The sequence below is a fragment of the Herpailurus yagouaroundi genome, unplaced genomic scaffold (genome assembly GCF_014898765.1).
Source record: "Herpailurus yagouaroundi ecotype Mexico unplaced genomic scaffold, PumYag 210, whole genome shotgun sequence".
Lineage (NCBI taxonomy): Eukaryota > Metazoa > Chordata > Mammalia > Carnivora > Felidae > Herpailurus > Herpailurus yagouaroundi.
In genome coordinates this window covers 382,776-395,637 of record NW_024412441.1, presented here as the reverse complement: position 1 = coordinate 395,637, position 12,862 = coordinate 382,776, and the positions used below count along the sequence as shown (strand labels likewise).

The 12,862-nt window shown below is 32.7% G+C and overlaps 1 protein-coding gene across 2 annotated transcripts in view; it reads right to left on the bottom strand.

Moving 5' to 3' along the window:
• Positions 1-12,862, bottom strand: part of USP34 (ubiquitin specific peptidase 34) — a 250,839-nt gene that overhangs the window by 101,742 nt on the left and 136,235 nt on the right. For both annotated transcript variants that reach the window (XM_040453637.1, XM_040453636.1), the window contains exons 22-27: positions 10,349-10,503; positions 8,998-9,111; positions 7,112-7,211; positions 6,848-7,007; positions 4,012-4,138; positions 3,768-3,915 (exon numbers count right to left, since the gene is read on the bottom strand). In XM_040453637.1, the coding sequence (XP_040309571.1) occupies positions 3,768-3,915; positions 4,012-4,138; positions 6,848-7,007; positions 7,112-7,211; positions 8,998-9,111; positions 10,349-10,503 (804 nt within the window). The remainder of the gene's footprint in view (positions 1-3,767; positions 3,916-4,011; positions 4,139-6,847; positions 7,008-7,111; positions 7,212-8,997; positions 9,112-10,348; positions 10,504-12,862) is intronic.

Sequence of the window (12,862 nt, the reverse complement as noted above, 5' to 3'; positions counted from 1 at the left end):
AGTGGTAACTAGCAAGACCCCAAAAAGATAAATATCAAACCAGAGATAGGCTTATAACCTGTCATTTGATTTATACTGGTTTAACACAGAAATAAGATCAACACCTGACAAAGACTAGGAAAGGGGGGAGGGGAAAACAGAGAGGGAGAAGGAGGGAGAGAAAGAGAAAAAGAAAAAGAGAGGGGAAGAAGAAAAGGAAAAGAAAATCAAGTCTGTGATCTATGAGACATTAATAGTCTAGGATATATTTAATTAGAGGCCCAGAAGTTAGGCTGAGGGCAAAGGAAAAAGAAAAAAAATATTTGAAAAATACATATAATTGCTAACCTTTTTCAAATTCGGTAAATATTATAGACCCAAAGACCTAAGAAGTTAAACTTACCCAAACTACATAAACACAAAGAAACAAGAAGGCATGTTAAAATCAATCCCCTGAAAACCAATGTCAAAAAAAATTCTTGGGCTGTCTGACTGGCTCAGTCAGGAGATCAAGCAACTCTTGATCTTAGGGTCTTGAGTTCAAGTTTCACCTTGGGAGTACAGCTTACTTTAAAAAAAGTTTTAAAACCAAAACAACAGCAAAAATATTCTTTAAAATCAACCACAGTTACAAAGACATACCGTACACAAAGGATGACAGAAAAAAAAAGACTTTCAATCAGAAACTCTGCAAGCCAAATGACACTGGGTAGCCCCTTAAGAAGTCCTGGAAAGAAAACACTTCCTGACCTAAAATTCTATGTCCAGTGAAAATATCCTTCAAAAGAGAAGGCAAAATGAACTTAACAAAAGCTTGAGAAAATATACCACCAAAAGACTTGGAAGTACAAACATTTTTAAAGGAAGTTTATTAGAAGAAAGAAAATAAAGAGAAAGAAATCAAATGGAAATTTTGATCTATATATGGGAATGAGGAGTGCCAAAATGGTAAATATATGATAAAAAAGAGAAAAGATGACATGAAACTAATAAAAAATAAACAGATAATTTACTAAACATTCTATTTAAAATGCAGAAACAGGAGTCTGGATTTTTAAAGATTCAACGATTAAAAACAAATAGCCTCAAAAAGATATGTTAAACCATGAAAATGGGAGTACTCAAGGAACAAAAACGAGATGTTAGATACTAAAAACATGACAGCAAAAAATGAAAAACTCAAAAGAAGGTTGAGCAAAATAAAGCTGAAACATCTCACCGGAAGTTCAGTTAAAGTCAAAGAAATGAAACATGAAAAAAGTAAATTTGGAATAGTCCAAGAGATGCAACATGTAGATAATAAAGAATTCCTAGAAAGAGAAATTATTAAATAGTGGACAGGAAAACAATAAACTAATTCAAGAAAATTTCCCCAAATTAAAAGATACAAGTTGCCAAACTAAAAACTAAAGTACCCATCACATTAGTTGAAAACAGACCAAATACTCAGACCGGGTATTACAAAATTTGAGAACAAGGAGAAGACTAATTAAACCCTACAAAAGAAGAAAACAGAATATATTAAAAATGTTGGAAAGCAAATGGCTTCTGGAACAGCAGCAACAGAAGAAATGCAATGCAGCAATACCTCTAAAATTCTGAAACAAAACTATTTCCAATCTAGACTTGTGTACCCAGCCAAATTACCATTTAAGTATAAAAACATGAAAATTTTTGATTATTCAAAGAATCAAAACTTTACACCATCCAATCTCTCGAGAAGCTACTGAACAATTGCATTGTATTCCAGAAAGAAAAAAAAAAGTGAACCAATAAAAAAGGTATAGGATATCAAAAAAAGGATATCCAACATAAGACAGAGGCAAAGAGAAAAACCAAGAGGATGATAAAATGTATCATACTGCTATGTATCAGATTTGGAGAATAAAAGTAGGATCAGTGATAATACAGAAATGCATTACTGAGGGGCCATCATGACCAAAATTCCTGTTACCTGCATGATATCTTCCCTGTGGAAGGAATGGCAAGTGGACTTGACCTGGATTCTTATCTGTACCTGAACTACCTTCACCATATGGTGGTGAGGTGTCTACTCTCATCTCCATGTCCTTTTATCTGAATCAGGAGAAAACATTCATATCTCATGGAAGAAATTCTTAGTCTATTCCTGAGAGCTGTAGTAAGTCATGAAGAGATTAGAAAAAGTAATAAACACCCAATATATTTCTGTTATGTATTCCACTGTCTTGCCAACATTATACAGCACAATGGTGTATACAGCACAAGACCTATACTTGAGAACTTTCCCATTGACATCCTCAGATGAAGCTTTATAAACCCTTAAGTTAAAATAAACACTCTCTTTAGCTTGTTTCCTTCTGTGATCCTCTAATAACAACTGTATTCCCCTTTTCCTTTATCAAATTTGTGCTTAGAATTTTCACAAAACTAAACACATTTTTTAGAAATATATACATTAGAGGTAAAACTACAAAGAACACACAAAAAAACAATAAACTAAAAAGTCAAGACATCATTAAAGAGAAGCAGAAAAGAGGATATTAAAGAGAGATACACAAGTAGCTTCTAATAATGTTCCAGGTCTTAATCTGGATGGTATGTACATGGACACATTTCATTTTATTATTACTAATTTCATATTCTCTTTATGTAAAATATATTTCAACAACTAAAGAAAATACCTTTGACCGGAAAATCCCATAACTAGGTATTTACCCCAATGTACATTAGATGAGATAGGTGTGGGGATATTCTCTGTGGCCATGCTTGCAAATGGCAAAAAAAAAAAAAAAAATGCAAACAACCTAAATGTCCATTAACAGAGGATTAGTAAAACATATCACGGCACCACCATATAATAGGATATGTAGATTTAATGAGGTGACTTTCCACATGCAGTATAAATAGAATGCTACCATTTGTGTTTTAAGTACATGAATATTCTTACATTAAATCTTGGTATATCTTAAAGGGTATGTAAGAAAACAACAACAGCATTTGCCTCAGAAGCAGGGAAATGGATGGTTTAGAGATAGGGGTAGGAGGAACACTTTTCAACAACTCTTCTATGGTACCAAGAATATTTATTAATTAATCAAGAACAAAATTAAAGATCTGATACTTGAGAAGACACTTGTGGTTCCATCTTAAGCATGATCCACCTTACTAAAAGATGCCAAAGAATTACTGCACATAGGCAGGTTGAAAATCCTTAAGCTTTTAAACTTTAAGATTTTTTTTTCTAAATATATACTTAGCCTATTACATTTTACTTAAAATTTAAAGATCTGATATTATAACAGCTTCCTTTCATGGTTGTTCCTCTGATTAACTCATATTTTATGTACTATGGAAAAACACTAAAAATGCACTAGTAGTAACAATAAAGGAGGAATGGAATATACCTTTCAGGCCTATATGAAAAATTTAATATGATACTCTTTTGGAGGGAAGGGGAGATGTACAGGTGGGATTTAAGGGTGTATTATTTTCATATGCTCTGGGGAAAAAAGGGAAACAAATATATCAAAATAGCAAAGAAAATTTATTGGGTACAACTGGGTACTTAAGTAGTGCAGGGAAACCTAAACTTCTAACTCTCTTATTGTTTATCAAACAACTTCAAAAATAAAATTTTAAGAAAAATGAGGAAAAATGTTTGCAAAAAACATCTGAAGCAACCCTTAATACTTCCCTATGAATCAATGGCATGATACCAAAAGGTATCTAGAACCTTAGATACCAAAGGTTCTAAGTTCATATATAACAGAACCTAGAAAATATGAAAATTTAAACATTGGACTTACCAGGAAACTCTCCCTTTCGACTGCTTTGACCAAACTCCTGAAGCTGAGCTTGTTGATTTATTTGTTCTTTCTGTAAATTTTCATACCAATGAGTTACTTCAGCCCTAAGATCTGCTACCTGGTCACTAGGATACATTTCAATAGTCATCTGAAATATGAGATGCAACCAATTTAAAAATACAACAAAAACAGTTACTTGAGCTGGGAAATGTTATCAATTTTGAAACTAAAATTGTGTAACTACCTTGTCAGGAAGTCCGGCTGGCTGGCATACGACCCTTAGCGGCAGGGACTGTTTGTCACTCAGTGCTTTCAAATGACTACTAATACCAGTGCCTTCAATTTGCCACTGTCTGAGATGATAGGCAAACCTAAAACACACAAAAACCACACATAGGAAGAATATCATTTTAACCCATATTAAATGTTACAGAAGTTGTTAAATATTTCACAAAATGAAAAAGCCCACAAAAGGTTGTAGCATATTCCAATGTACTCTACAGCACTAAGTTTAGATTTATCACACTGAATTAAACTTTAATGCATAAATACAGCTGAGAGTTCCTTTAAAAAATAGTTTCCAAGAAAAATTACTGAGGGGGAAAAAAAAAACCCATTGAGAAGATTACTTATTTTTTTTAAAGGGGGGAGTGGAGGGAAGTAGTAGAGGCAGGAGGAATTTAAAGCAACAAACTAATCCAGAAAGTGAAATGGCAAGTTTTCATTCCTACATTCAGAAGAGGAAAAAAAAGGATTAGGAAACATTTTTCAGAGACAGAAATGTATCCTAGTAAATATATGTTAACCAGCCTAACAGAATTTGACTACTGATTCCATGACGGCTAAAATTATAAAATAAAATCACAAAGAGTAATCTTTAGGAAGAAAGGCATCTAGCAGGTGACTCACTAAATACTGTCAGTTTTCTAACTGATTTTCAGTCGTTGAAGACAGGATCCAAGATACCTGAATTTAGTTAAGAAAAGAATTACCAATGTCAAAAACTACCCAGCAATTCTAGAATAGGACATAAAGTAAAGGAATAAATGGACTTGATTTCCTAGAAGGTATTCAATGTCCAGCTTTTATGGCTGAGCAAAAGAGTGATCTTAATTTTTTGAGGCCAGATAATTATTTGTTGTGGGCAGGGGGACGTAGGGAAAACAGCTTTCTGCACTATAGGATGTTTAGCAGCATCCTTGGTCTCTATCCACTCACTATAATGCCAACAGTAGTCCCTTCTCCCTTCAGCTGTGGTAATCAAAAATGTCTCCAGACATTATCTAACATACCCTGGGAAACAAAATCACTATGGCTGAGAACCACGGTTTAAATTATAACCTTTTTTCTTTTTAAAGAAAATCTTTTTTAAAAGACAGTTTTATTTACTCTCTTAATATAAGGAACACATAAACACAATAATTACTTTATACTGTAGTTCTATATATGTTAGGCAATTTTAAATCAGAACTAAGCACATTAAACACTTGAAATTGTACAGTGATACTACACAAAGATGTGCATAAAAATACCTGACATTTTTACATTAGATCTTAGTTTTTTGAATATTCGTTTCCTACTTTCTCTACTTGGCACCCAAAAAATAAGTATTTATGTAAGTTATTTAATACCAACATTAACTTCTAGAGTGAAACATGAACAAATATAAAGATTTCTATCGAAGGATACTACAATCATTTTTCATGAGTTAGAAAAAAATTGTATGTCTGAGAAGGGATTTTTGAACTGAAATTCATTCAACTTATAAAAAGCACCATTGAAATTTAATTTACTTTTAAAATAAATACTTATTCGAAAAACACAGGTAACACTGTGTGAAGACTAAGGGTTTGAACCAATAGGCCCTTTTTGGTTTGTGGTTTGTAGACTCTGCAGCAAAAAAGGATATTTTGGAAGAATATATATCATCTCATTAACAGTAACTATCTCCAATAGGAAGAGATAGATTACAATGACTTTAATTTTCTGTAGTATTCCCTTAGTAAAATATCTGAATTTATTATAAATAGTATGTATTAATTTTTTAATGAATTTGAATAAGACACATCACCACATTTGCTTACTTATTTTTATTTTTACAGTGGTAAAAGTTACAAGGCACTGTGATGTTTCTGTTCAAAAAAACTCTATAGAGTTCCCTTACACATTCTTTAAAAACACAAGGAATTACTTAAGTATAATTCCCACAATTTGCAATCATAATCAAAATAAAGAATTTTGCAATGCCCAAATATACGAAATCATGAAGCCATGTTATTTGTAAGGAATGTGTAGAATATCTTTTATTCAATATTTCCTGATATTTTAAGTAGAATCTCAATAAATATCAATTGTAAAATTCATTATCAAACTAACCTCTGAAGTTGAGAGATTAATTTTAACAATTTTTTCCAACACAGTTCTTTGTATTTTTACATTTACTCATGATTTTTAACAAACAGAATTTCTTAATTAAAACTATCTACTCACCTTTCATTTCAGTCGATATATTCATAAATGTTAATTTGCTTTATTTCTGTATTACACAGGGTATGTCTAAATTAATTATACAGATATTCATTAACACAGAATTTTTTGATCATGTTTCCATGGTAAATGGAAATTCAAAATTAAAATACTGTCTCCTAGTCCAGGAAGAAAAAAAAACAGCAAATGAAACAAATGACTCAACTTGATTCAACTATGAGAGATTATTTGATGTTCTTGGTGAGGGTTTTAGAAACGTTTTTTGGTGGTGGTGTTCTGCCTTTCAATCATAGTAATACTTTCTTAGAGGTGGAATTCTTTCTAGAGATTCTTATTCATGCATATCTTCTCAGTGTTTAAGAATTTTTAAAGCTCCACAATATTTACTGGGAACCTATATTGCCTATTTCATGGCAAAGTGGTACATATCATGAATAAAAATACCTCTATTACTAACCCTTCACCTGTGGTAAGTTAAGCTTTCTACCTGCCCCAACAAAACCTTTAATTTAAAGAATACTTTTGTACATGTCAGCAATAAAAAAAAAAAAGCCTGAAATTCACTGTTAATAATGTGGTATAAAAAAAATTACCTTCTCCTAAATGCTTCCAGATGTGTCTTCAGCATAAGGAGTCCTCTTTCTATAACAGTGAGACTTGAGTGTGATTCCTGTTCAAGACTGCTAGAAGCTATCATAAGACTCTCCATACACTTACTAATAAATTCTTGCTCCTTCTCCAAACCCGTTTTACCTGAAAATCAAATGTTTAGCTATGTTAAAAAAACTAAACAAAAAATAGCCAAACAAAAGATTCTCACATAAAAATCCTCACAGACAGTATTTCAAATCACTCACCATTAATATAATAGGAGTTAATATACTGGATAGCTGCTCGACTGACATCACCAGACTGTGCTCTTAGAGCAATGCCCCAAAATTGGTCCATACCACAAAGCTAAGAAAGAAAATATAATGACATTTATAAATTTTATCACTTGCCAAACAACGTAAATGATTAGAAGACTGAAATAACAAGTCTTAAAGTCACACATTATCAAAGACCTTTAATAACCTATACAGTACTCAGAGGCAATTCCTATTACAGAGTTACTAAATAATAAAAATTATGATAAGAGCCTTGGAAGTTTCCTCAACTACTGAAATATATCTCTATTGGTTCTAAAACTACTTATTTATAAAGCAGTTAACTCTGTGTGTGTGGAGGGGGCATAATGTTTCACTCAAAAGTTGTGACTATGTAGAGGAAAAAACTCAAATCCCCACAACATGCTATAGGTGAATAAAAACAAAACACACATAATTAGCAGAAAAAAGTTTCAATGCTTTCATCCAACTTACTGTGACAAAGCCACTGCTTGAAGATATTCACAGAAAAATTTTAAAAATATGCTAACCCCAAATGTCACTTAAATTTATGATGTTAAGTATGAGATGACAAAGAGAGTGTTTTCACTGAAAACAGAAAAGGTGGAATCAAAATTCTCAAAAGTTGGGCAGGCTGAAGCAAGGTACCCTTCTGATAGGTAACTGAACAGCCTCAGCATTCATATCATCACTTAAAAAGCAGTATTACCTCAAAATTAGAATATGAATACTTAGGTAAAACAGATCTGTCTGGTTGACTGAAATTACCAAGTTGAAATGTATAAAAGTAAGAATTAAGGCGAAAATATTAAAAAAAAAAATACTATTCAAACAAAGAAAAAAGGTAAGAAGACCCTGTGAAAGCATTGCACATCCAATTAAAATTATTCTTTACCACACAGGTTAACATCAGTTTTCCCTGTCTTTATAAACACAGCCTCAATTTCTAATGAAAATTCATGAAAAATGAGTAGATACTCTCAATCAATGCTAGCATTAATAAACTGGAACGTCCAATGAAGACTTCAAATAATTAGTCTGTATTAGAAGAATCTAAGAATTAATGCATTCAAGAAAACCCAGAAGCCACCCAATGAGGCAAACAGAACAGTAAGCCAGAAATAAGTCTAGCAATCCATGAGCATTCATGAAAGGATGGTCATGCCTCATGGTCAGAGATGATTTAAGGTAGATTCTATTCCATAGTGCTGTCCAAGAGCAAGTAAAAGCCTGGCAACAACAAATGGCATAAAAATCAGATTTTAGACAAATCAACCTTCAAACTGACAAAACTACTGGATTATATTATCTAGGAGCTTTTAGAGGACTAAAAGAACACTCAGATTGCCTCTTCTGCTCTAAGGAATGTGTAATAAGTTATCATTAAGCACAACCAGGGTTACCTTTGATAACAAAAAAGTCACCAAATCTGGGGCACCTGGGTGGCTCAGTCAGTCAGTTAAGCGTCCAACTCTTGGGTTTTGGCTCCGGTCATGATCTCATGGTTGGTGACGTGGAGCCCCACATCAGGCTCTGAGCGGACAGCTAGAGCCTGCTTGGGTTCTCTCTCTCCCTCACTCTCTGCCCCTCCCCTGCTTGTGCTCTGTCTCACTCTCACTCTCTCAAAATAAATAAACATGAAAAGAAATTGTTAAAAAAAAAAAATCACCATATCTGCTTTATAAAGCTTTTTAAAACCAAAAGATAAAGCTTTTTAAAACCTAAGAATAACAGTCTTCATAGTTAGTAAATTCTCTGCTTGGTAGACTACGTAAGATAACTCAGTAATCTACTTTGAGAAATAAAAGAAAAATTCCTTAAGCTGACCTAATAAAATAACAGGTCTAAATCCATACCTCAGAGTTTGAACCACCATCATAGGCACTGGTTGCCAGTCGAGCCAAGTTACAGAGATGCTGAAACAGGTTTAACCCAGTCATGCTAATTGTTTCAGGTTTTAGCTGGGGCATCTAAAAAAAAAAATTTTAAGCTAGTTTAGTGTGATGATTAATGCATTTTATTGAATTTAGATTAACAAATTTAACAAGGTTAATTTTATTGAAACCACTGAAGAAGAAAATGTATCCACTCAAATTTTTAGTGCTGATTTAAAAAATTAAAATAGATACTAATTTAATGAAAATTTTATTCAGGTCATAAATGAAACCTAATATCTGTTTCAATTTTTAAGATATATCTACAACTAGCTCCAAATCAGAGGGCATGAATAAAACATTTTATCACTTATTGTATACCTATCCTATATACATTCATTAGATGTGTAGCTACATGTACAGTTTGTGTATAGGTCAGGATTGAAATGAAGATACCCAAAGGTCATGTGTAGCTTTGTAGTAGATCTATTAAGTGATTTAGTTTATACGTACCAAAACTCATATATATTCAATTCTACCACAGAAGTAATGTGAGATTCTGCAGTCTATGTAATCTCAAAAATAAATATAAAATAAAGTCTAGTGCTTTATTATCATCAATGTTTCAAATTAAGATGGAAATTCATTACCTGAAACAACTGGCATCTGATAAAAAAGAACAAAAACTGGATAGAAAAATATCTTTAATAACGTGACATGACAGTGCTTCCTAAAAATGACTTTCTAGGAATCTACAAAAAATCTGGAGATTGGCTTGTATCTCCCATAGGACTGGCTAAAACCACAGCCATTTAACTAAGGAAGATTCAGAGAATACAGCTCTTACTCATATTCATATCAATATAAAGACTATAGAGGATAAAATTAAAGTAAAACCTAAGTGGCAAAATTATGTAAGGACTGCTGAAAAACAGTACATGTCTATTTTAAAAATTTGTGTCACATGGGGCGCCTGTGTGGCGCAGTCGGTTAAGCGTCCGACTTCAGCCAGGTCACGATCTCGCGGTCCGTGAGTTCGAGCCCTGCGTCGGGCTCTGGGCTGATGGCTCAGAGCCTGGAGCCTGTTTCCGATTCTGTGTCTCCCTCTCTCTCTGCCCCTCCCCCGTTCATGCTCTGTCTCTCTCTGTCCCAAAAAAATAAATAAACGTTAAAAAATAAATAAATAAATAAATAAATAAATAAATAAAATAAAAAAATAAAAATTTGTGTCACAAGAGGAAAAAATGAACATTACAGAATTTGTATTTCAAGAGATAAAAAGGAAATGTGGAAAAAGAACATAAACAATAAAACCGTCAAGAAATAAAATTACCTTCTCCAGGAAAAGATGTTTGTAGGTTTCCATTCCCATGGCATGTTGATCTTTACTTCGAACTTGATTTAAAAACCAATGAAGTGCATCATCATAACACTCAGAATCTTCTACTAAACAATGCCATAAAATGTCGACTTGCTCTAAACTTAACCCTAGATAAAAATTACAAATTTTGATTCATGGTACATACAATGTTTTAGTCCTAATTCAATTACTAGAAGCACCACTATATGCAAAAATATCAAGGAGATATTTTATAGCATTTTATAAAAATTATCTTACAAGAGATTTCACACAACTTATGCTTTCAAAAGGCAAAATGTAAGTAATACGGACATACCACTGTATTACAATAAACATGATTAAGGTGAGGTAATCCTCAAAGTTGAGGAGTCAGTTCTAAGGTTTAAGGGTTAACAGTGCACACACATCACGTTTAAAGATCATTCTGTGCACATAGAAGAGAAACAATAAATATCAATGAGCATTATTTTTGGAAACGATGGGGAAAAAAAGGATCTGTATGATGAATAAAGCAAAATGTAATTGACTGCCTAAAAAAGAAAACAGCAACATGTCAGGGTATTCAATTAGCTGGGAAGCCAAGGTAATGAAATGAAATCTGTGTGGTACTTTGACCCAAGTATTAAATGATTCCAAAGTCTGGCAGGAAGAAGGCAAAAGAAAGGCTCAGAACCAAAAAGAAGGTATTATAAGCAATCACAAATATGAATGTGGATAAAGGAGAAAATCTGAAAGGGTAGAATAAAAGCATCAGAGGGATTTTTAAAGTATATCATAAAGGGTCCAAAGCCGGGGTTGCTCCCGAATCAGAAAGGATGGGAAAATACGGTACAATCATAAGAAACCTCTTTCTTGAGAAAAGTAGATGAGATCCAGAATAGAAAAAAAGGCTTCAGAAAATATTTACCTAGTAGCAGTATCAGTCTACAGAATCTGATCAGAAAATAGGTATCTATCAGTTTCTCACATAACCATACAGGTTGAAGAATTTATACCCCTGGGAGACAATATTAAAAAATAACAACAAAAAATCCAGAACCAACTTTAGTATCTAATTTAAAATACATTCAATAATTAAGAAGAAAAGAGTTGTTAAAAAACAAAAAACAAAAAACAAAAAAACAGTATCCAGATTAATTACAGTAAACTATATGATAAAACAAGTGTATTCATAAATGACTGAAATCACCAATTCACATTCAATAGGCAATGCATAAGATTTTACTATATTTTTTTAAGAAAGTAGATATTGGTATATTAAATCAGTATTCACTCACTGAATATAACTTTGGAATAACTATATCATCCCTGAAAGGAACTGTGCCAATAAGAGAAGAACAATTAATCATATGGGAGAACTGAAGTCTTCGCTTTGATTCTACCTCAACAGTAACTGTTTTAAGACTATACACAAAGAATCTACACCATGCTCCCTGAGATGGGAACAGCAAAATAAATAATTCATTATTCAAATACTGATAAGAGTAGTGAATGGCTTCCAGTGAGAATCTATACTAAATAAACATGAAACTTAAAGGTCATATGAAATTATTTTTGCGGACAGTATCTGTCTTGGTCTGACTTATCCATATATAAGATTGGTTTTTTATATTTTACATTATTTCTTGTATATCGTCAGTCATAATGGGTATGATAAAAAATGTACCAATATGAAACAAAAGCTTCCTATCAAAAACAGGTGTCTTCATTTTATAATCTTGTGGTATCATTTTAGTGGCATTTGTTACAAAGAGCTTAACTTGAAGAAATTAAACAGTAAAATAAGCAGTGTATCTCAAGCATAGATGTGGACGTTAAGAGAGCCATAATGACACCTCTCAGCTAGCAAAACACTTTGTAACAGTTTGACTATATTAACCATAGCTAAAGAAAGGGAATGTCCTAACCCAAGTTTGGGTTGGTTTGGGTTGACATGGACACACAGAAAGAGTGTGGACGGTGAAAAATAACACAATCTGTCTAGCAAGAGAAAACGAGCTCTGGCCAAAATAAATCAAGCTTCCTCTTCTCTTCTGAGAACATTTAGAATGTGGATTTAGATATGATCCACACCCTGAACTTACCAGGCTAATTTTTAAGATTAATTTTTAATGAAATTGAATTTGAGATTAATCTAAGTAAAAGGAAGGTCTTCTAAATGTCTCTATCACCCATGAAGCCAAGCAAATTTGGGTAAGATTACCTCTAATAATAATACATAGACAGTGGCTGTTTCTAACGAGAGTGAAAGAAGGATTCTACAATTAAAAGAAATAAAAATACAGGTACTCCTAAACACAGTATCTTCTCCTACCCTAAATATCTTGTTCTTGAGTTGTTTATCCACTGAGAAACTGGCATTTTCAGAGACTGAAGCAAAAATGTGTCAGGGTCACGCTCATATTGCCATACATACTGAGGACATTTGGTATTAAGAATATGAATTAATATTAATTAATCACTACAGAAATCTAAAGGCATGAGCAC